The sequence below is a fragment of the Plectropomus leopardus genome, chromosome 3, assembly GCF_026936395.1.
Source record: "Plectropomus leopardus strain MGB_pleo_1.0 chromosome 3, ASM2693639v1, whole genome shotgun sequence".
NCBI classification, from domain to species: Eukaryota; Metazoa; Chordata; class Actinopteri; order Perciformes; family Serranidae; genus Plectropomus; species Plectropomus leopardus.
In genome coordinates this window covers 37,514,322-37,537,843 of record NC_142178.1, presented here as the reverse complement: position 1 = coordinate 37,537,843, position 23,522 = coordinate 37,514,322, and the positions used below count along the sequence as shown (strand labels likewise).

General features: G+C 37.0%; 3 protein-coding genes across 5 annotated transcripts; 2 read left to right on the top strand and 1 right to left on the bottom strand.

The window, feature by feature from the left end:
* Positions 1-68: 68 nt before the first annotated feature.
* On the top strand, positions 69-15,452 carry LOC121938410 (B-cell receptor CD22-like). Of its 3 annotated transcripts, XM_088074949.1 has the most exons (13): positions 69-678; positions 776-849; positions 3,728-4,078; positions 4,184-4,387; positions 4,515-4,772; positions 5,476-5,733; positions 7,920-8,177; positions 10,395-10,652; positions 12,854-13,114; positions 13,359-13,443; positions 14,759-14,813; positions 15,136-15,224; positions 15,324-15,452. In XM_088074949.1, exons 1-12 carry the CDS (start codon positions 623-625, stop codon positions 15,211-15,213), a joined length of 2,196 nt encoding a protein of 731 aa, XP_087931075.1. In that variant the 5' UTR covers positions 69-622; the 3' UTR covers positions 15,214-15,224; positions 15,324-15,452. The 3 variants fall into 3 exon arrangements, with proteins under 3 accessions (XP_087931075.1, XP_087931076.1, XP_087931077.1); XM_088074950.1 differs by lacking the exons at positions 14,759-14,813; positions 15,136-15,224; positions 15,324-15,452 and adding an exon at positions 13,527-13,908; XM_088074951.1 differs by lacking the exons at positions 12,854-13,114; positions 13,359-13,443; positions 14,759-14,813; positions 15,136-15,224; positions 15,324-15,452 and adding an exon at positions 11,209-11,632.
* On the bottom strand, positions 15,326-15,962 carry LOC148190055 (uncharacterized; the record flags this gene model as incomplete). Its single annotated transcript, XM_088074968.1, has 1 exon — positions 15,326-15,962. A coding segment is annotated over one exon (615 nt), but the record flags the coding sequence as incomplete, so codon positions are not given.
* On the top strand, positions 15,857-23,451 carry LOC148190054 (uncharacterized). The gene is made up of 4 exons (XM_088075295.1): positions 15,857-19,448; positions 19,546-19,619; positions 22,769-23,119; positions 23,225-23,451. The coding sequence occupies exons 1-4, from the start codon at positions 19,393-19,395 to the stop codon at positions 23,449-23,451; spliced, it is 708 nt and encodes a 235-aa protein (XP_087931421.1). The 5' UTR covers positions 15,857-19,392.
* Positions 23,452-23,522: the final 71 nt, after the last annotated feature.

Below are 23,522 nucleotides of genomic sequence, written 5' to 3'. Positions count from 1 at the left end.
TCAAAACCTGAATTTAAATCACTTTTCTTGCACAGCATTCAGCAGATTGTACAGCAGATTTCCTTAAAGAAACTGAAAAAAAGGAAATCGGCAACCTGGCAAGAAATGTCCAGCAAATTGCAAGAAATTATTAAAATGTGACAAAAGTATGACCCAAGACTTTGTTAAAAAACAAAAAAGGAAAGAAAATATCAGGAAAACTATATTTATAATTATTATGATTAAGCATTAAAAATTAAATTACAGGAAAAATAAATTATTATTTATATTTTTACTTTATTTTAGCACTTTTTAAGGTCATTTTTTGGTTTTGTTCTGTTACTTTTCTGTCCTTTTTTGTTGCTAATTTCTGGTAATTTTCTTGAAACATTTCAAATAATTTTTGCTGATTTTTGGGCCATTTCTTGTTCATTTCCTCATGGCCTTCTTTCCATGTTTTTGAAAGAAATCAAGCCAGTCTGCTCAGGTTTCAAAGGGTTCAGTTTTTAGTTTAAAACAACCTAACTTTATTGTGTTCACTCAAAAACATGGTGAACGCCTCTCTAGCCTTTTGACCACAGAATTTGTCTCATCATGCATATCAGTAATATAAAGAGGAAGGAAATGTAGACGTTACAGCCCAATGTTTCTGCTTACTGACACCAGAGGAGAAGCATCATTTGAGACGATGCCTTCATTGTGAGTATAAATGTAGAAAGTTTATTGATGTAACTGACACTGTTTACAGACAGTTTACATGATTTTATCTGCTGATGTGTTTTCTTGTGTCACACAGAGAGATGAGAGGAGCAGCGATGAGTTTAACTGCAGCAGCGACTGGATTTGTTGTCCTCCTTCTTTCTGCATCAGGTACCGAATATCTACTGTTACATTCATAGATGCAGATATGACATGTCTGTGTTAATATTTAAAACATGCATTTGTCCACATCCAGAAAATAAAGATTTTTATACCTTAGATTGATGCAGAAAAGGCACAATTTGGTGCATCAAAACCAGGATGCAGAAATTTTGTTTGATGCTCAGAATTTCCTGGCAGAGGGAACTCTAAACTCCTGATTCATATGTGTCCCTGCAGATTCTGACACAAAACATAAATACTCTTGAGTTTATTAAAAACGGCGGAATTTGAGGAAACACATGACTTTGCGGAAAAAGACTGATGTGGAGATAAGTGGACCAGAGTTGTGTGAAAGGCAAACTTCCTAGAAACACTACAAATATTAGTTTTCACTCCTCAGAGGTCAAATCAGTTTTTTGAGCACAGCTTTTGTTCATTTCTGTGTAAATTGTTATGGATATTAGGTAGATCTTGTTTTGTGTTGGCCGGCGTCTTTTACTTTTGTCATTTGCATGATGTAGCTGTGTCGTAAACCTTTTTACATGCTGAAATCTGAGAATATTAAGGTTGTTTTTTCATGGATACTCAACTTGCTCAACTTTTGCAAAATGACAGGAGGCCACATCGAAAAAAACAATTCATGTGGTCCAAATGAAATAGTCAAATTCAATTGTTGCCTTCAATTTGTGAGTTAAAACAAAAGACCATTTTTGAGGCAAATATGAGAATACTGAGGGTTTTTTTCATCGCCGTTTCGTCCTCCTATGAAAACATGTAGAGCAGTGAAGTAATAAGTCCTAAAACATAAAATGCCTTAAATAAGGTCTGTGGTTAACACAAGCTAAAAATATTTAGATGTTTTTTCTACAACATAAAACACGTCTGCTTAAACACGATTTTTGAACTTTTAAGATTTTAGGCTTCTTAAAAATGCAGTTGCTAAATGGCTAAATGGGACTAAAGTGTTTATCTTAGACGTTAGATGTCATCACAGCGGACACAGAAACTCATTAAACCCACAATTTTTCGATTGTGTTTTAACGTGTTTGTACAGTGTTTGTACTTGTGACATGTAAGTCGTGCGACCGCATTGTAGTTCATGTTGCCTAACAACAGCTTTTTTGTGGTGTTCATCTGTGAAGATTATCATGCTGAACAAAACGTTTAAGTCTCGTAAACTTTCTGGCGATAATCGAATGCGATTCCTAACTTCCTGGTTGGCCTGCAAAAATACATCATCCCTTCATCGCTCTATCGCCTTGTTGAATCTGTTCTGAAGCCGACCCTCATGTTGCAGACATGAGTCCACAACTGCAGTATTTTGGGAGGATATTTTGCGTTTGGTTTGTTCGCTCTGGGCTACTTTCGAAACATGATTGTGCAGCACGGTGATCTGCATTAACCCGCTCCCTGTGTAGATATAAACAGCTCATTCTGAGGAAACCAAAAATCCAAGATTCTTATTATCAGCTGATTATATACTGAATATATTACAATCCATGTCTGCCAAAATATCCTCCTAAATCCTACACACTGGACTGTTAATATTTCTCCTGTTAACCTGGTCAGTAAACTGCATTAAAGGTCAAAGGTCCAAATAACGTTCCTGCTCACTGCAGCTTCAGTCTGGATGACGTCCAGCCTCAGTGCACATATGGAATAACTGCAGAAAACATGTGGACATCTTCCAAAAAAACATCTTAAAGCATGATTATATGTGCCTATAAAGGGAAGTTAACGTGAGTGTTTATGTATTTAATCTAGTGGCACCTTCCGAAAATTCCTAAAGCAGTGGCCAGATAGGAAGGCCAACCTGTACTTAATACGAAGTTATCAAATACTGCCGCTTTGTCAGTGATTTAAGCATCAGACACGGATGCAAAAAGCCACGTTTCGTGCGGTACGCGATGCAGCAGCGGGGTCAGTTTGTAACGCAGCCAGATGGAACCTTTTGCGGTGTTATGATACGCCAACAATCGATCAGACGGCCAGACGGCACTTTGCATGGCAGTATGATAACCGGACGGGCAGCATCAGTACATAACTCAGCTGGATGTGCCGGTTTTCGCTTCTCGTACAAATTTTGAGCTAAACAATGATGTTTTTCTCCAAAACTAACCGTGTGCGTTTGTTGACGTGCCGACAGCTGTCTCAGAGCGTCAATAGCAGACGCAGGAGGATAGCTCGCAATAATATGTCTTGACCTGCGAGGAGAACGTGTTGAGATGAGACACAAAAACCCAAAAACTTCAATGAAATTCAGAACTTCTGTTGTTGTTGAAAACCACACAAATATGAGAGTTAAGGAACTGCATACTCATATACTTTGGTTTCTACTTTACATAGTAATACTTTTCTATTAAAATACCAATTATCTGGTGTGCACACTCTGATAACGGCACATGTAATATTTTGAGTTACACATTAATCCTGTTTAAATTAGTTCTGTATCTGTATATAACTGTTTTAGAAGATTTATTATTCTTAAATAGCCAAATATACTGCTTAATTTAAAGGAGCGCATTGACTGTAAGGAATGAAACATTTACTAAGAAGCAACTTTCACAAGTGCAACTACATCTGGAGGGCCATGCCCCCCCGACTATCCCAGAAAAGTGTGAAAACTTCATTCGATATGTGATTTTTCTTTTTCTTTTCAAGTTTTCAAATGAATGAACCGAAGCTAAAACACCCAGAAAATTCTGTATATGAGTTATTTGATGATGAGTATGTTTTTTATGACAATGAACATAGATAATTGATGATTTTAAAGCTTGTCCAGGTTACCTTTTCTCCAAATCACATTGTTGTTTTACTCACTTATTAACTGACTGTTAACTGAAGTTTTTTATTTTGATTGTGGTTTCTGATGTGCTCTGTGTTTCAGTGATACAGGGTGAAGGTGAATGGGGGGTGACTTACACCTCGACTCAGATCTGCGCCTTAAAAGGATCAACAGTGACAATTAGCTGCAGCTACAAACACCCAGCCAGAGAAGGTGGCATTGATGTCAAAGTTGAGAAAACATTCTGGTTCACTGAAAGAAGAGGTGATGAGTATATTGATCTGAAAACAGTCTCAGAGTATTCAAATCGTGTGCAGGATCACTGTGAAAAGAACGACTGCACTCTGACCATCAGAAACCTGAGAGAGAGCGACTCGGCTGAGTACTATTTCAGATTCATAACAAATAAAGACAAATATTATGATCAACCTGGAGTCACTTTGTCTGTCAAAGGTAACTTTTTCATTGGAAAATTATATTCATTTCTTGATAATACTGTAAATGGTTGTGTATTTGCATGCATGTATTAACATTTACATTTCTGTTTATTCTACACAGATTTAGATCTCAGGGTCAGCAAATATTCGCATCAGTACCTTCAGTGTCACAGCAGTTGTCCCTCTGATCAAACTTCCTACATCTGGTACAAGAATAGACAGAAATTAGAAGAAACATCTGCTTATTTAGGCTTCACATTTGGTTCTGCAGACAGTTACTCCTGTGCTCTTAGAGGATACGAGGACTTCCCCTCTCCTTCAGTGTGTGAGTTTACTTCAGTCCACTGATCTAACACCATCTGCTGGAGCCTTTAAGTCTCTGCACTGACACATACTGCAGATGTTTAATGATCTCATTTAACTAATTTACTCATCTTCAATTTCTCCTCCAGATGCTCCAAAGATCTCTGTTGTGTCAGTGAGTCCCTCTGCTGAGATCATGGAGGGCACCTCAGTGACTCTGACCTGCAGCAGTGATGCGAAACCAGCAGCTACCTACACCTGGTACAAGGAGAATGGACGTTATTTACAAAAAAACCCAGAGTATTTCTTCAGCTCCATCCAGTCCTCTGACTCTGGACAGTATTACTGTGAAGCTGAGAACCTGCTGGGGAACATGAAGTCTAAGCACATATATTTAGATGTGAAATGTGAGTAAAATGCATTTAATTTAAAAAGCATCATGGAACTAATAAAACATTTGAAAGCTTTATTATCCATAACAATATTTTGCTGATCATGCACTTTCTTCAGCTCTGCCTGTTTCAGCAGCCTGCTGTCACTCCAAACTAAGAAGGTGCCGCTTTGTCGGCCCAGCCAACATTTATATGTGGGTAGTAAATAAGAATAATGTGATAATGATTATAATAATAACCGTATTTATAAAGCACCTTTAAAAATAATAATTAAAAGAACATCAACAATCAGGCCAAACAGAGAAATTCAAAACCAAAAAGGAAGAACAAAAATATCAACAATATTAAAGCAAATAAAAGAAATAAAAGTGAAAAAGAAGGCAGATTTTGAAAGGTGGTTAAAGCACTAAATTAATACATTTTAGAAAATATATTAATAAATGCAAAGGATGATTAAAAACAATATAATAGAAATAATATGTGGAGACAACATCATATCGGTGTGGACAAAACAAAGATATGAAGATCAAAAACAGATAAATAAGAGATTTACAACAACTTTTCTAATCTTATCTGTTTTCTTCATCTTATTCACAGTTCAGTCGCAAAACTACTCCTAAAGTTTCAGATGCTTTCACACATGTAATTGTTTCTCATTTCAACACAACATATCAAATTAATGTGTCCTCTTTGTGTTAATTTATTTTATCTCTACCAGATGCTCCAAAAACCCTTTTGGTGTTTAAGAGAGCCTCTGAGATAGTGGAGGGCAGCTCAGTGACTCTGACCTGCAGCAGTGACGCTAACCCAGCAGCTACCTACACCTGGTACAAGGAGAACCAAGAACTGCATCAGGGACCAGAGGGAATTTATAATTTTGAGTCCATCCGCTCAGAGGACAGAGGGAACTACAGCTGCATGTCTGAGAATCAGTTTGGATCAATCACGTCATCGTCAGTGTCAGTGGATGTTCAGTGTAAGTATAAAACATAACTGTGGTGTCAAAGCACATATGAGTCACAGTGTACCTGGTTTACATATTGATGTGTTTTTTGTCACAGAACACGTTTTTGTTTACAAAATGCATACACCTTAATTCAAAATGCAACATCTGATGTAAAGGACATTAAGCTTGGACAGTATCTATCTTTTTATATAGTTCCTGACATTTAACTGTAGTTTACAGTCTAATAAAGTAAAATACAAAATAAACCCACTAAATGACCGGGAAAGAAATATGCTCACCACTATTTTCCTAGTTTTTGTCAAACTGAAAAACACAATTGTACGCCTTGAAGAATTCAATTTATTAAAAATGAGGGTCTGCCTCTATGGCTCCGGAGTTTAGGTAAAGCATAAATAAAAGCATTAAAGCATTCAAATCCAACAGACACAAAATGAAACTCATCAAAACCACCTTAGTTTGACATTCCGCTATTCCAACCATCACTAACTCTGGTACGGTTAAAGTAAAACTTTAAATCACCAAATCATGTGTGTAAATAAACTGGGTTTACCTGCTGTTTCCCCAGGCTGTCTCAATTTGCTGTTGCTGTCCGGCTTTTTTCTAGTCCTGTAACATTATCCCCACCACTTGAGACTGAGGTCGTCATCTTTCTCACCTCGCTCCACATCAACCTAATAAAAAAAACGTGCCTGATTTTTCACAAAAACATGGAAAAAGGTGATGAGTAAGTAAGAAAGACACAGCCCCCCCCCCAAAAATGCAGGAAAATTACTTGAAGTTACCACAAAAAAACAAGGAAAGTAAATGTATAATAACAGGACATGACCTAAGAAAAAAGAGATAAAATAAAATGAAACAATGAAGACTTGTAGCTCAAAACGTCACATGTGAGTCACTCAATAAAAGCTGCAAGGGGAGCAAAAGTGTGTGGACCTCTTTTTTTGTTTGCACTTTGTAAAAGGCCCAGCACCTTTCTCAACGTATCGTGGATGTGAGCATTTTCTACCCTTTTTGCATAAAGCATGTGGACATCTTCCACTCTTCCTTTGCACCGGTTGTTCAACTGAGGAAAGACTTTGTCTTTGGACTTCTCAGTGTCTGTTCACACTAGTTTAATGTTTATTTAAAAAGTAACATTAAAAATGTCATAAAGCATTATTTTTAATAGGAGTTATATTTGCCTAAAAAGGCAAGTTAACATGAGTATTTATGTATTTAATCTAATGGCGTTTTCAAAGCAGTGGCAAGATGGAGCCATTAAAAATCTGAGGATTGCCGACTCGTCAGTCAGTCGATTGCCAGACAATTAATTGCTGACCATTTAAGTTTTTTCTTCAAAAATTAGACAGCATTTTATGTTTTTTATATATATATATATATATATATATATATATATATACACGTATATATATACACACACACATACACACACACACACATTTAATTAAAGAGTTTTAATTAAGTGTTTTATATTTTTGATATTTTTATCATTTTGCTTTTAGTTTTTTAGTTGTTTTTTGTTGTTACTATAATTTTGTTTTGTGGGGGTGTTTTCAGGGTGGTATGAGTACTTTTACTTGAATGAAGCATCTCCATACTTCTGTCACCACTGGTCAGGAGATTTATTACTCTTTATATAGGCCTGTGGTTTTCCTTAAAAACTGAAACACACAACGGGTTAACATTACCTGCAAGGAACCTGTTAGGAACATGTCCATGTCCTAATAACCGTATTTATAAAGCACCTTTAAAAATAATAATAAAAAGAACATCAAACAGAGAAATTTAAAAGCAAAAAGGAAGAACAAAAATGTCAACAATATTAAAGCAAATAAAAGAAATAAAAGTGAAAAAGAAGGCAGATTTTGAAAGGTGGTTAAAGCACTAAATTAATACATTTTAGAAAATATATTAATAAATGCAAAAGACGATAAAAACAAAATAATAGAAATAATATGTGGAGACAACATCACATCGGTGTGGACAAAACAAAGATATGAAGATCAAAAACAGATAAATAAGAGATTTACAACAACTTTTCTAATCTTATCTGTTTTCTTCATCTTATTCACAGTTCAGTCATAAAACTACTCCTAAAGTTTCAGATGCTTTCACACATGTAATTGTTTCTCATTTCAACACAACATATCAAATTAATGTGTCCTCTTTGTGTTAATTTATTTTATCTCTACCAGATGCTCCAAAAACCCTTTTGGTGTTCATGAGAGCCTCTGAGATAGTGGAGGGCAGCTCAGTGACTCTGTTCTGCAGCAGTGACGCTAACCCAGCAGCTACCTACACCTGGTACAAGGAGAACCAAGAACTGCATCAGGGACCAGAGGGAATTTATAATTTTGAGTCCATCCGCTCAGAGGACAGAGGGAACTACAGCTGCATGTCTGAGAATCAGTTTGGATCAATCACGTCATCGTCAGTGTCAGTGGATGTTCAGTGTAAGTATAAAACATAACTGTGGTGTCAAAGCACATATGAGTCACAGTGTACCTGATTTACATATTGATGTGTTTTTTGTCACAGAACACGTTTTTGTTTACAAAATGCATACACCTTAATTCAAAATGCAACATCTGATGTAAAGGACATTAAGCTTGGACAGTATCTATCTTTTTATATAGTTCCTGACATTTAACTGTAGTTTACAGTCTAATAAAGTAAAATACAAAATAAACCCACTAAATGACCGGGAAAGAAATATGCTCACCACTATTTTCCTAGTTTTTGTCAAACTGAAAAACACAATTGTACGCCTTGAAGAATTCAATTTATTAAAAATGAGGGTCTGCCTCTATGGCTCCGGAGTTTAGGTAAAGCATAAATAAAAGCATTAAAGCATTCAAATCCAACAGACACAAAATGAAACTCATCAAAACCACCTTAGTTTGACATTCCGCTATTCCAACCATCACTAACTCTGGTACGGTTAAAGTAAAACTTTAAATCACCAAATCATGTGTGTAAATAAACTGGGTTTACCTGCTGTTTCCCCAGGCTGTCTCAATTTGCTGTTGCTGTCCGGCTTTTTTCTAGTCCTGTAACATTATCCCCACCACTTGAGACTGAGGTCGTCATCTTTCTCACCTCGCTCCACATCAACCTAATAAAAAAAACGTGCCTGATTTTTCACAAAAACATGGAAAAAGGTGATGAGTAAGTAAGAAAGACACAGCCCCCCCCCCAAAAATGCAGGAAAATTACTTGAAGTTACCACAAAAAAACAAGGAAAGTAAATGTATAATAACAGGACATGACCTAAGAAAAAAGAGATAAAATAAAATGAAACAATGAAGACTTGTAGCTCAAAACGTCACATGTGAGTCACTCAATAAAAGCTGCAAGGGGAGCAAAAGTGTGTGGACCTCTTTTTTTGTTTGCACTTTGTGTGCGTCCAGCACCTTTCTCAACGTATCGTGGATGTGAGCATTTTCTACCCTTTTTGCATAAAGCATGTGGACATCTTCCACTCTTCCTTTGCACCGTTGTTCAACTGAGGAAAGACTTTGTCTTTGGACTTCTCAGTGTCTGTTCACACTAGTTTAATGTTTATTTAAAAGTAACATTAAAAATGTCATAAAGCATTATTTTTAATAGGAGTTATATTTGCCTAAAAGGCAAGTTAACATGAGTATTTATGTATTTAATCTAATGGCGTTTTCAAAGCAGTGGCAAGATGGAGCCATTAAAAATCTGAGGATTGCCGACTCGTCAGTCAGTCGATTGCCAGACAATTAATTGCTGACCATTTAAGTTTTTTTTCTTCAAAAAATTAGACAGCATTTTATGTTTTTTATATATATATATATATATATATATATATATATATATATATATATATATATATATATATATATATATACACGTATATATATACACACACACATACACACACACACACATTTAATTTAAGAGTTTTAATTAAGAGTTTTATATTTTTGATATTTTTATCATTTTGCTTTTAGTTTTTTAGTTGTTTTTTGTTGTTACTATAATTTTGTTTTGTGGGGGTGTTTTCAGGGTGGTATGAGTACTTTTACTTGAATGAAGCATCTCCATACTTCTGTCACCACTGGTCAGGAGATTTATTACTCTTTATATAGGCCTGTGGTTTTCCTTAAAAACTGAAACACACAACGGGTTAACATTACCTGCAAGGAACCTGTTAGGAACATGTCCATGTCCTAATAACCGTATTTATAAAGCACCTTTAAAAATAATAATAAAAAGAACATCAAACAGAGAAATTTAAAAGCAAAAAGGAAGAACAAAAATGTCAACAATATTAAAGCAAATAAAAGAAATAAAAGTGAAAAAGAAGGCAGATTTTGAAAGGTGGTTAAAGCACTAAATTAATACATTTTAGAAAATATATTAATAAATGCAAAAGACGATAAAAACAAAATAATAGAAATAATATGTGGAGACAACATCACATCGGTGTGGACAAAACAAAGATATGAAGATCAAAAACAGATAAATAAGAGATTTACAACAACTTTTCTAATCTTATCTGTTTTCTTCATCTTATTCACAGTTCAGTCGCAAAACTACTCCTAAAGTTTCAGATGCTTTCACACATGTAATTGTTTCTCATTTCAACACAACATATCAAATTAATGTGTCCTCTTTGTGTTAATTTATTTTATCTCTACCAGATGCTCCAAAAACCCTTTTGGTGTTCATGAGAGCCTCTGAGATAGTGGAGGGCAGCTCAGTGACTCTGACCTGCAACAGTGACGCTAACCCAGCAGCTACCTACACCTGGTACAAGGAGAACCAAGAACTGCATCAGGGACCAGAGGGAATTTATAATTTTGAGTCCATCCGCTCAGAGGACAGAGGGAACTACAGCTGCATGTCTGAGAATCAGTTTGGATCAATCACGTCATCGTCAGTGTCAGTGGATGTTCAGTGTAAGTATAAAACATAACTGTGGTGTCAAAGCACATATGAGTCACAGTGTACCTGGTTTACATATTGATGTGTTTTTTGTCACAGAACACGTTTTTGTTTACAAAATGCATACACCTTAATTCAAAATGCAACATCTGATGTAAAGGACATTAAGCTTGGACAGTATCTATCTTTTTATATAGTTCCTGACATTTAACTGTAGTTTACAGTCTAATAAAGTAAAATACAAAATAAACCCACTAAATGACCGGGAAAGAAATATGCTCACCACTATTTTCCTAGTTTTTGTCAAACTGAAAAACACAATTGTACGCCTTGAAGAATTCAATTTATTAAAAATGAGGGTCTGCCTCTATGGCTCCGGAGTTTAGGTAAAGCATAAATAAAAGCATTAAAGCATTCAAATCCAACAGACACAAAATGAAACTCATCAAAACCACCTTAGTTTGACATTCCGCTATTCCAACCATCACTAACTCTGGTACGGTTAAAGTAAAACTTTAAATCACCAAATCATGTGTGTAAATAAACTGGGTTTACCTGCTGTTTCCCCAGGCTGTCTCAATTTGCTGTTGCTGTCCGGCTTTTTTCTAGTCCTGTAACATTATCCCCACCACTTGAGACTGAGGTCGTCATCTTTCTCACCTCGCTCCACATCAACCTAATAAAAAAAACGTGCCTGATTTTTCACAAAAACATGGAAAAAGGTGATGAGTAAGTAAGAAAGACACAGCCCCCCCCCCAAAAATGCAGGAAAATTACTTGAAGTTACCACAAAAAAACAAGGAAAGTAAATGTATAATAACAGGACATGACCTAAGAAAAAAGAGATAAAATAAAATGAAACAATGAAGACTTGTAGCTCAAAACGTCACATGTGAGTCACTCAATAAAAGCTGCAAGGGGAGCAAAAGTGTGTGGACCTCTTTTTTTGTTTGCACTTTGTGTGCGTCCAGCACCTTTCTCAACGTATCGTGGATGTGAGCATTTTCTACCCTTTTTGCATAAAGCATGTGGACATCTTCCACTCTTCCTTTGCACCGGTTGTTCAACTGAGGAAAGACTTTGTCTTTGGACTTCTCAGTGTCTGTTCACACTAGTTTAATGTTTATTTAAAAGTAACATTAAAAATGTCATAAAGCATTATTTTTAATAGGAGTTATATTTGCCTAAAAAGGCAAGTTAACATGAGTATTTATGTATTTAATCTAATGGCGTTTTCAAAGCAGTGGCAAGATGGAGCCATTAAAAATCTGAGGATTGCCGACTCGTCAGTCAGTCGATTGCCAGACAATTAATTGCTGACCATTTAAGTTTTTTTTCTTCAAAAAATTAGACAGCATTTTATGTTTTATATATATATATATATATATATATATATATATATATATATATATATATATATACACGTATATATATACACACACACATACACACACACACATTTAATTTAAGAGTTTTAATTAAGAGTTTTATATTTTTGATATTTTTATCATTTTGCTTTTAGTTTTTTAGTTGTTTTTTGTTGTTACTATAATTTTGTTTTGTGGGGGTGTTTTCAGGGTGGTATGAGTACTTTTACTTGAATGAAGCATCTCCATACTTCTGTCACCACTGGTCAGGAGATTTATTACTCTTTATATAGGCCTGTGGTTTTCCTTAAAAACTGAAACACACAACGGGTTAACATTACCTGCAAGGAACCTGTTAGGAACATGTCCATGTCCTAATAACCGTATTTATAAAGCACCTTTAAAAATAATAATAAAAAGAACATCAAACAGAGAAATTTAAAAGCAAAAAGGAAGAACAAAAATGTCAACAATATTAAAGCAAATAAAAGAAATAAAAGTGAAAAAGAAGGCAGATTTTGAAAGGTGGTTAAAGCACTAAATTAATACATTTTAGAAAATATATTAATAAATGCAAAAGACGATAAAAACAAAATAATAGAAATAATATGTGGAGACAACATCACATCGGTGTGGACAAAACAAAGACATGAAGATAAAAAACAGATAAATAAGAGATTTACAACAACTTTTCTAATCGTACCTGTTTTCTTCATCTTATTCACAGTTGAGTCGCAAAACTACTCCTAAAGTTTCAGATGCTTTCACACATGTAATTGTTTCTCATTTCAATACAACATATCAAATTAATGTGTCCTCTTTGTGTTAATTTATTTTATCTTTACCAGATGCTCCAAAAACCCCTGATGTGTCAGTGAGTCCGTCTGCTGAGATAGAGGAGGGCAGCTCAGTGACTCTGACCTGCAGCAGTGACGCTAACCCAGCAGCTAACTACAGCTGGTATAAGGAGGATGAAGACTCACCAAAAGCATCCGGACAGATCTTCACCATCACCGACTTCAGCACCGAAGACAGCGGCAATTATTACTGCGTAGCCCAAAACAGAAGAGGACGTCAGAACTCCACCTTACACCTGATTACTGTGGCGGGTGAGTTCAACACACACACACACACACACACACACCTGTTTACTGCAGCAGACGTGATTGAGATGTTAATATGTAACGACCCATAACTGGTGCAGAGAAAATAAAATTCCCTGTCTGCATTTCCAGGCTGTTTTGCTGGCTGTGTTCAGGGAGGAGCCTCCATCATGTCAGAGGAGGACGACATTGTGATTTATCAGTCGAATCCCACTAATGAGGTGTGTCACATATCTGTGTTTGTTTTCAGGTAATTCATCAATGATGAATATCATCAGGTTGATTCTGGGGCTCTTGGTGCTGATTCCTCTGCTTCTCCTGTGTCTGAGGAAGAGGTAATACAATAAAAATCAGTTAGTTCAGTCGCTGCAAACACGTTCTCATCCCGAGTCATCACATATTATCTGCCCTTTCTCAGTGGACTTTCACGTCTACGTAGACCCCAGGTATCCTCCTGCGTCTGCTGTTGACATTCAGGGACTCTGCGACCAGCACCGGCATGTCATAAAAAGCATATCATGATTTGGCTCCACAATCATTCAAGCCAACACAGGGGCTCTCTGGTGAAAGTCAGCGGTTTGTTGATTCCACCCATCCGAGGGACTTCCAGCCCTTTTACATTTTTACTGGCAGCGTTTCAAACTGACATCGTACAGTTAACTAATGCTGCCGGTTGGCCTGTCTTACTGCTGTGACAGGTGCCGTGCGGCTGACTGTCAGTGTATGATAATATATGTCATGAGTCACAGTGTACCTGGTTTATATATTGATGTATTTTTTGTCACAGAAAATGTTTTCAAAAAATAAACTAAACAAAATAAACCTGCAAAATGAACAGGAAGGAAGTATTTTTAACCACTATTTCCTTGTTTTTGTTAAACAGAAAAAATTAATTGTACACCTTCAAGAATTCAGTTAGCTCCTGAGTTTGATAAATAAAGTCTGAATTAAATAGTTTTTTTTTTAAATTTAAAGATTATTTTTTGGGCTTTTATTGCCTTTAATTGACAGGACAGTGTGAGCCTCATAGGGGGAGAGAGAAAGAGAAGGGGAGACACGCAAAAAAGGGCTGAGGCCAGATTCGAACCCGCGGCCGCTGCGGCGAGGACACAGCCTCTGTACATGGGGAGCCGCTCTATCCACTGATCCACCGAGCACCCCATAAAATAATACATTTAAAAACAAGTGTTTCTCTTAAACTGAACTAAGACTGACTTAATTGTTTTATTAACTCATTCAAACTTGACAGACAAAATAAAACTCGTCAAAGTCATCTTAGTTAGACTTTCTGCTGTTCCAACAAACACTAACTCTGGTATGATCGAAGTAAACCCTTAAATCCCCAAATGTGCATGTATACTGTCTTTACACACTGTTTCCTCAGGCTGTCTCAGTGTGTCTGACTGACTGCCTGACTGTCAGTGTATGATAACGCTGCGGAAAGTTCCTTCTGGTCCCGTTACAAACTGACACCACCCAGCAGCGTATCATACTGCCGTGAAAGGAAGCTTTTGGTGTCAGCGTGTGACGCCAAAATCACTAAAATGAGAACAGCATGGCCATGCTCTTTGATTTTCTTCTTCTAACCTCCTTCAGGTCTAAGGTTATGGATTTCTTGTTAATAACTGTATGTTGTTTGATTTAATCCAGGGAGAAGAAAAGTCTGAACTCCTCCACTGAACCGCATGAACCTGGAGAGATCGAGGTGAGAGAGAGAGAGACCACAATGACAAAACTTCCCGTAATGCATATAATAGTCTGGCATCAGCATGCAAATTTAAACAGTTTCTTCTCAGTGTGATGTGCTGTGTGAATACAGAAAATGGCCATTCTATGCATGACAACTATGCACACCATTTTGGTCCAAAGGAATAAAAGTAAATAATGTGAATGTGGCCCAGTGAGATTCCTCCTAAAAAGTGCCCTCGGCAAAAACCCTTCCACTCAGAGAATGTTGACAGGGCTAAATAAAAATGAAGAGAAAAGAAAAGATGGACAAAGCTAATTTTTTCATCTCTCCCCTTCAGTTCGACAGCTCTCGTGACTATGAGAACGACTGTGTAGCACAGAGGGAAGACTCGGAGGAGCAGGAAGACCAGTTGTGACGTCCTGTCAGGTTAGAGAGCCTCCTGCATCAAATAAATCAGACCGACTTCAGATTTATAGTGACAGTTTTAGTGATAATTTCACTGAAGTTTGTTGTGATTCTTTTCAGATGTGGCCGAACCAGAGGCAGAGCTCAGCTGATGGAAACAAATTGATACGACAATGAAATATCAGTGGAGAGCGAGGCTGTGGAGGCTGTGGAGGCTGTGGAGGCTGGTGAGGCTGGTGAGGCTGTGGAGGCTGGTGAGGCTGTGGAGGCTGTGGAGGCTGGTGAGGCTGTGGAGGCTGTGGAGGCTGGTGAGGCTGTGGAGGATGGTGAGGCTGTGGAGGATGGTGAGGCTGTGGAGGCTGGTGAGGCTGTGGAGGCTGTGGAGGCTGGTGAGGCTGTGGAGGCTGTGGAGGCTGTGGAGGCTGGTGAGGCTGGTGAGGCTGTGGAGGCTGTGGAGGCTGGTGAGGCTGTGGAGGCTGGTGAGGCTGGTGAGGCTGTGGAGGCTGGTGAGGCTGGTGAGGCTGTGGAGGCTGTGGAGGCTGTGGAGGCTGGTGAGGCTGGTGAGGCTGGGGAGGCTGTGGAGGCTGTGGAGGCTGGTGAGGCTGTGGAGGCTGGTGAGGCTGGTGAGGCTGTGGAGGCTGTGGAGGCTGTGGAGGCTGGTGAGGCTGTGGAGGCTGTGGAGGCTGTGGAGGCTGGTGAGGCTGGTGAGGCTGGTGAGGCTGTGGGGGGAGTGGATGCGTTCACCTTCAACTTTAAAAGTTATTATTGTCAGTTTTCAGCAGCAGCAGCAGGTATAGGGGTCAGCAGCACAATGTTTAGAGCAGTGATACTCAACGTATGGCCTGCGGGCCAAATCTGGCCCCCAGTTGGGTGCCGGGTGGCCATCACAATAAAAATTGTGATTTGCACTGGGAATTTTTTTTTGCACTTTTAGTATCCAAAAGGTGCCAGAGTGCATAAAACAACATCAAATAGAGCTTATTTATCGCAAAAAGCGCAAGTTAAGGATCCCCCGCACCCCCTCGCAGAGGTCTTGGCTGAACCCTTAATGTCCTGAAATTCTAAAACATTTGCTCAAATCGTAGAAACGTCCTAAAATTATGAATCAAAACATGCTAAAATCTCAGTAAGTAACAATGGGAATCGATTTTGTACTTTTAGCATACATAAGATGTCAGTGTGTATAAATAGCATCAAAACAGAGCTTTTTTGGGGGGGTTTATTTTGTTTTTTAAAGGTGCAAGTAAAGCATCCCCGAAACCCCCAATAGAGGTTCTAGCTCAGCCCCTAATGTCCTAAAATCCTAGAAATGTCCTTAAATCCTAGAATCTTCCTAAAATCCTAGAAATGTCCTAACATCTTAGAAATGTCATTAAATATGAGAAATGTCCCTCAATCCTAGAAACGTCCTTATGCACAAAAGTCCAAGGAAAGGTCCTAAAATCGTAGAAACATCCTAAAATCCCTGAAACATCCTTAAATATTAGAAACGTGTGGTGCTGCTGCGACTGGCCCCTGGCCTCCAGTCTTTTTGCCAAAGTGGCGCTGAAGCAAAGCAAGTTGAGAATCCCTGATTTCTAAGATCGTGGTGTTGGCAGCTTGATGTGAATCATGTCGAGGTGTCAGATGGGATTTTTTTGTTTAGGTCAGCTGATGTTCAGGTGTTGAGTGAATCTTACTCTTACTGCTTAAACTATGCAAGGTCATATTTTCCTGTACAATTACTCATATCTCAGATATTAAAGATTAAAGTTTTTATGCAAAATGTTATTTTGAAATTCTACATTGACATATCTCAGGCTGTGATAATCAAAAGAAAAAAATCCACTTGTAGTATAGAGAAAATAATTCATTTTCTTGTGTGTGTTTTTTTCATCTAAAAATAAAGTGGCATTATGACAAAACTTGGCATTTAAAGGGTTAAAATTCTGAAAACTAATGAATATATGAAATTTATGATTAGGACTGATGTTAGTCAAAACAATAACTAAATGAAAGTAGAAAATAATATTAATGTTTAATGTTTTTTATATCCTGATTTTGAAAAGCACATTTTGTGGACTCATGTTAGTTTTTAACTCAATGAAAGAGAAAATATTATGAATGTATTTTTATTTTTTTAACTTTATTTTGAAAAGCACATTTTGTGCGCATTGATACGAGTGTGTGTAATATTAAAGGGTTAATGTTCAGGGTAAAAATACTTAAAATGCAGAAAGTTTACCCTTTAACAGGCATCGTAACCACACAGTTGACATTTTTTTATGATGAAATTGCTTTACAAAAAAATCTGCAAAAACCCAGTTTCACTTTATACAGTTGTTTTTATACGATGCATTTAAGTATTTTTTTCGTTTTTTTCTTATTATATTGAATTGATCTTTTTTCTACCACAGATTTGTAACTAGATACAATATTATTTGCATTTTTTATTTGCTTATTTTTTACATTAATTTTGTTTTTTTTATTTGTATATTTTATGAAATATCTTTTATTTTCAGATTTGTATTATATAACAATGACAATTTGTTTTTGTACCATATATTTCATGCTTTTTTTTTAACAATATTAATTTTTGTTTGTATTATTTTTGTTTATTGTATGAGTTGACTTTTGCATATGCACATTGATTTTTACAATGCATTATATCCAGGAAATGTGTTTTTCTGAATAATTTGATGCATTTTATTTACATATTCTAAGGTCTATAATAGTATATATATATTTTTTGCAATGGCATTTCTTAATGTGACTGTTAAAGGGTTAAAAAGTGACAGCAGAGAACTAAAACGATCAGTGATGGGTGGTAAAATGTTGTCTCAGCGTGCTGATTCAGTGTCTGTAATGTTTCACTGCCCTCTAGTGGCGAAGTTTCAGTGTGACGCGGTCATGCTCTCACGCGCTGTCTGCTTTAAAGGGCCACTTCACCCAAATTACAAGACTTTTGTTTTCTCTTTTTCCTCCAGTGGTATCTGGCAATGCAGGTAATATTGTTTTATTTTATTTGGATGTTTACTTAAATATAAGGAAACTCATTTCTTTTTGTTTTTTTCCCCAATTGCAAATGTAGGACTTGCCTGCAGACGGTTTATCAAATTAAAATGCTTAAAAAAAAACTTTTTTTTTTAACATCAATACATCACCCTCGCGTATCGAGATCCTATCAGTCTTCTTGATTGTATGCATGTTTATAAATATTTCTCAAGTCTCTGTGTTCTGCATTTCTGAGAAAGCAGAAGCAACCGGGCCACAGAGTGATCAGAGCAGAAACCAAGTAAAAAAAATCGAAATATATATACGTCCTTCTTCATCTTATATCTTATCGTACAAGCAATACTTTTCTTTTCATCTTGTTCAGTAAAACTGCCTCATTATTCACAGGTTGAACTCATTCCTCTTCCGTCTCTACACTTGCAGACTGCGTGACATCCTGTGATACATAGAAATGAAATATTTGTCTGATTTTCTCTTTTCTCTTTGAATTTTTTTTCTGGTGTTGGCAGCAAGATGTGGTTAACACCATCTTGCTGAACCCTTCAAAACCTGAATTTAAATCACTTTTCTTGCACAGCATTCAGCAGATTGTACAGCAGATTTCCTTAAAGAAACTGGAAAAAAAGGAAATCAGCAACCTGGCAAGAAATGTCCAGCAAATTGCAAGAAATTATTAAAATGTGACAAAAGTATGACCCAAGACTTTGTTAAAAAACAAAAAAGGAAAGACTTTAAAGAAAATATCAGGAAAACTATATTTATAATTATTATGATTAAGCATTAAAAATTGAATTACAGGAAAAAATAAATTATTATTTACATTTTTACTTTATTTTAGCACTTTTTAAGGTCATTTTTTGGTTTTGTTCTGTTACTTTTCTGTCCTTTTTTGTTGCTAATTTCAGGTAATTTTCTTGCAACATTTCAAATAATTTTTGCTGATTTTTGGGCTATTTCTTGTTCATTTCCTCATGGCCTTCTTTCCATGTTTTTGAAAGAAATCAAGCCAGTCTGCTCAGGTTTCAAAGAGTTCAGTTTTTAGTTTAAAACAACCTAACTTTATTGTGTTGTAAGTATTTTCTGGCATTTCACTCAAAAACATGGTGAACGCCTCTCTAGCCTTTTGACCACAGAATTTGTCTCATCATGCATATCAGTAATATAAAGAGGAAGGAAATGTAGACGTTACAGCCCAATGTTTCTGCTTACTGACACCAGAGGAGAAGCATCATTAGAGACGATGCCTTCATTGTGAGTATAAATGTAGAAAGTTTATTGATGTAACTGACACTGTTTACAGACAGTTTACATGATTTTATCTGCTGATGTGTTTTCTTGTGTCACACAGAGAGATGAGAGGAGCAGCGATGAGTTTAACTGCAGCAGCGACTGGATTTGTTGTCCTCCTTCTTTCTGCATCAGGTACCGAATATCTACTGTTACGTTCATAGATGCAGATATGACATGTCTGTGTTAATATTTAAAACATGCATTTGTCCACATCCAGAAAATAAAGATTTTTATACCTTAGATTGATGCAGAAAAGGCACAATTTGGTGCATCAAAACCAGGATGCAGAAATTTTGTTTGATGCTCAGAATTTCCTGGCAGAGGGAACTCTAAACTCCTGATTCATATGTGTCCCTGCAGATTCTGACACAAAACATAAATACTCTTGAGTTTATTAAAAACGGCGGAATTTGAGGAAACACATGACTTTGCGGAAAAAGACTGATGTGGAGATAAGTGGACCAGAGTTGTGTGAAAGGCAAACTTCCTAGAAACACTACAAATATTAGTTTTCACTCCTCAGAGGTCAAATCAGTTTTTTGAGCACAGCTTTTGTTCATTTCTGTGTAAATTGTTATGGATATTAGGTAGATCTTGTTTTGTGTTGGCCGGCGTCTTTTACTTTTGTCATTTGCATGATGTAGCTGTGTCGTAAACCTTTTTACATGCTGAAATCTGAGAATATTAAGGTTGTTTTTTCATGGATACTCAACTTGCTCAACTTTTGCAAAATGACAGGAGGCCACATCGAAAAAAACAATTCATGTGGTCCAAATGAAATAGTCAAATTCAATTGTTGCCTTCAATTTGTGAGTTAAAACAAAAGACCATTTTTGAGGCAAATATGAGAATACTGAGGGTTTTTTTCATCGCCGTTTCGTCCTCCTATGAAAACATGTAGAGCAGTGAAGTAATAAGTCCTAAAACGTAAAATGCCTTAAATAAGGTCTGTGGTTAACACAAGCTAAAAATATTTAGATGTTTTTTTTCCTGCAACATAAAACACGTCTGCTTAAACACGATTTTTGAACTTTTAAGATTTTAGGCTTCTTAAAAATGCAGTTGCTAAATGGCTAAATGGGACTAAAGTGTTTATCGTAGACGTTAGACGTCATCACAGCGGACACAGAAACTCATTAAACCCACAATTTTTCGATTGTGTTTTAACGTGTTTGTACAGTGTTTGTACTTGTGACATGTAAGTCGTGCGACCGCATTGTAGTTCATGTTGCCTAACAACAGCTTTTTTGTGATGTTCATCTGTGAAGACTATCATGCTGAACAAAACGTTTAAGTCTCGTAAACTTTCTGGCGATAATCGAATGCGATTGCCAACTTCCTGTTTGGCCTGCAAAAACACATCATCCCTTCATCGCTCTATCGCCTTGTTGAATCTGTTCTGAAGCCGACCCTCATGTTGCAGACATGAGTCCACAGCTGCAGTATTTTGGGAGGATATTTGTCCTCACAGTAAGATCATTTCTCAGTTACTCTCATATTCACCTACATCTTAACTTAACCTTTTGCTTCCTTCACTTTTCTGTGAACTCAGTGTGATATTTCTATGCTCAGTGTAAACAGCAGTCATTGGCTTTTTTTTATCTTCAAATCATAGCTGCTGTGAACGGCTTCCTTCCCCTTAGTGCTTTGCATTTATTTTTAGATCTGTGTTTCTGCAGCACTGTGCTTAGAACTTTTCTGTGTTAACGTAAGATCCAGATGTTCAGGAGGTTTTCAGAGAGAGCAGAATTATCCATGTAGTCTCTTCCTCTCCAAAACAAACAGACCAGGTGATTAGAACCAGTAAAGAGACAGAATAAAACTGTTTTGGGTCACAAATCAGTACGCTGCTCATAGCAGATGGCTTTCTGACTACAGTGGCTGATGCAAAAATGCTAAAACACAAAAATGCTAATGGCCATATATTGAGGCTGCGTTTGGTTTGTTCGCTCTGGGCTACTTTCGAAACATGATTGTGCAGCACGGTGATCTGCATTAACCCGCTCCCTGTGTAGATATAAACGGCTCATTCTGAGGAAACCAAAAATCCAAGATTCTTATTATCAGCTGATTATATACTGAATATATTACAATCCATGTCTGCCAAAATATCCTCCTAAATCCTACACACTGGACTGTTAATATTTCTCCTGTTAACCTGGTCAGTAAACTGCATTAAAGGTCAAAGGTCCAAATAACGTTCCTGCTCACTGCAGCTTCAGTCTGGATGACGTCCAGCCTCAGTGCACATATGGAATAACTGCAGAAAACATGTGGACATCTTCCAAAAAAACATCTTAAAGCATGATTATATGTGCCTATAAAGGGAAGTTAACGTGAGTGTTTATGTATTTAATCTAGTGGCACCTTCCGAAAATTCCTAAAGCAGTGGCCAGATAGGAAGGCCAACCTGTACTTAATACGAAGTTATCAAATACTACCGCTTTGTCAGTGATTTAAGCATCAGACACAGATGCAAAAAGCCATGTTTCATGCGGTGCACGATGTAGCAGCGGGGTCAGTTTGTAACGCAGCCAGATGGAACCTTTCGCGGTGTTATGATACGCCAACAATCGATCAGACGGCCAGACGGCACTTTGCATGGCAGTATGATAACCGGACGGGCAGCATCAGTACATAACTCAGCTGGATGTGCCGGTTTTCGCTTCTCGTACAAATTTTGAGCTGAACAATGATGTTTTTCTCCAAAACTAACCGTGTGCGTTTGTTGACGTGCCGACAGCTGTCTCAGAGCGTCAATAGCAGACGCAGGAGGATAGCTCGCAATAATATACCTGCGAGGAGAACGTGTTGAGATGAGACACAAAAACCCAAAAACTTCAATGAAATTCAGAACTTCTGTTGTTGTTGAAAACCACACAAATATGAGAGTTAAGGAACTGCATACTCATATACTTTGGTTTCTACTTTACATAGTAATACTTTTCTATTAAAATACCAATTATCTGGTGTGAACACTCTGATTACAGCACATGTAATATTTTGAGTTACACATTAATCCTGTTTAAATTAGTTCTGTATCTGTATATACATGTTTTAGAAGATTTATTATTCTTAAATAGCCAAATATACTGCTTAATTTAAAGGAGCGCATTGACTGTAAGGAATGAAACATTTACTAAGAAGCAACTTTCAGGATTTTAAAGCTTGTCCAGGTTACCTTTTCTCCAAATCACATTGTTGTTTTACTCACTTATTAACTGACTGTTAACTGAAGTTTTTTATTTAGATTGTGGTTTCTGATGTGCTCTGTGTTTCAGTGATACAGGGTGAAGATGAATGGGGGGTGACTTACACCTCGACTCCGATCTGCGCCTTAAAAGGATCAACAGTGACAATTCGCTGCAGCTACAAACACCCAGCCAGAAAAGATGGCACTGCTATCAAAGTTGAGAAAACATTCTGGTTCACTGAAAGAAGAGGTGATGAGTATATTGATCTGAAAACAGTCTCAGAGTATTCAAATCGTGTGCAGGATCACTGTGAAAAGAACGACTGCACTCTGACCATCAGAAACCTGAGAGAGAGCGACTCGGCTGAGTACTATTTCAGATTCATAACAAATAAAGACAAATATTATGGTCAACCTGGAGTCACTTTGTCTGTCACAGGTAACTTTTTCATTGGAAAATTATATTCATTTCTTGATAATACTGTAAATGGTTGTGTATTTGCATGCATGTATTAACATTTACATTTCTGTTTATTCTACACAGATTTAGATCTCAGGGTCAGCAAATATCGGCCTCATCACCTTCAGTGTCGCAGCAGTTGTCCCTCTGATCAAACTTCCTACATCTGGTACAAGAATAGACAGAAATTAGAAGAAACATCTGCTTCTTTAGGCTTCACATTTGGTTCTGCAGACAGTTACTCCTGTGCTCTTAGAGGATACGAGGACTTCCCCTCTCCTTCAGTGTGTGAGTTTACTTCAGTCCACTGATCTAACACCATCTGCTGGAGCCTTTAAGTCTCTGCACTGACACATACTGCAGATGTTTAATGATCTCATTT

Excerpts from the sequence above, each read along its gene's own strand:
- LOC121938410 (XM_088074949.1), top strand. The coding sequence starts at position 623 with ATGTTTCTGCTTACTGACACCAGAGGAGAAGCATCATTTGAGACGATG. Across the intron at positions 4,079-4,183 it reads AGTCACTTTGTCTGTCAAAG|ATTTAGATCTCAGGGTCAGC; the intron begins GTAACTTTTTCA and ends TATTCTACACAG. Across the intron at positions 4,773-5,475 it reads CATATATTTAGATGTGAAAT|ATGCTCCAAAAACCCTTTTG; the intron begins GTGAGTAAAATG and ends TATCTCTACCAG.
- LOC148190054 (XM_088075295.1), top strand. The coding sequence starts at position 19,393 with ATGTTTCTGCTTACTGACACCAGAGGAGAAGCATCATTAGAGACGATG. Across the intron at positions 19,620-22,768 it reads CCTCCTTCTTTCTGCATCAG|TGATACAGGGTGAAGATGAA; the intron begins GTACCGAATATC and ends TCTGTGTTTCAG. Across the intron at positions 23,120-23,224 it reads AGTCACTTTGTCTGTCACAG|ATTTAGATCTCAGGGTCAGC; the intron begins GTAACTTTTTCA and ends TATTCTACACAG.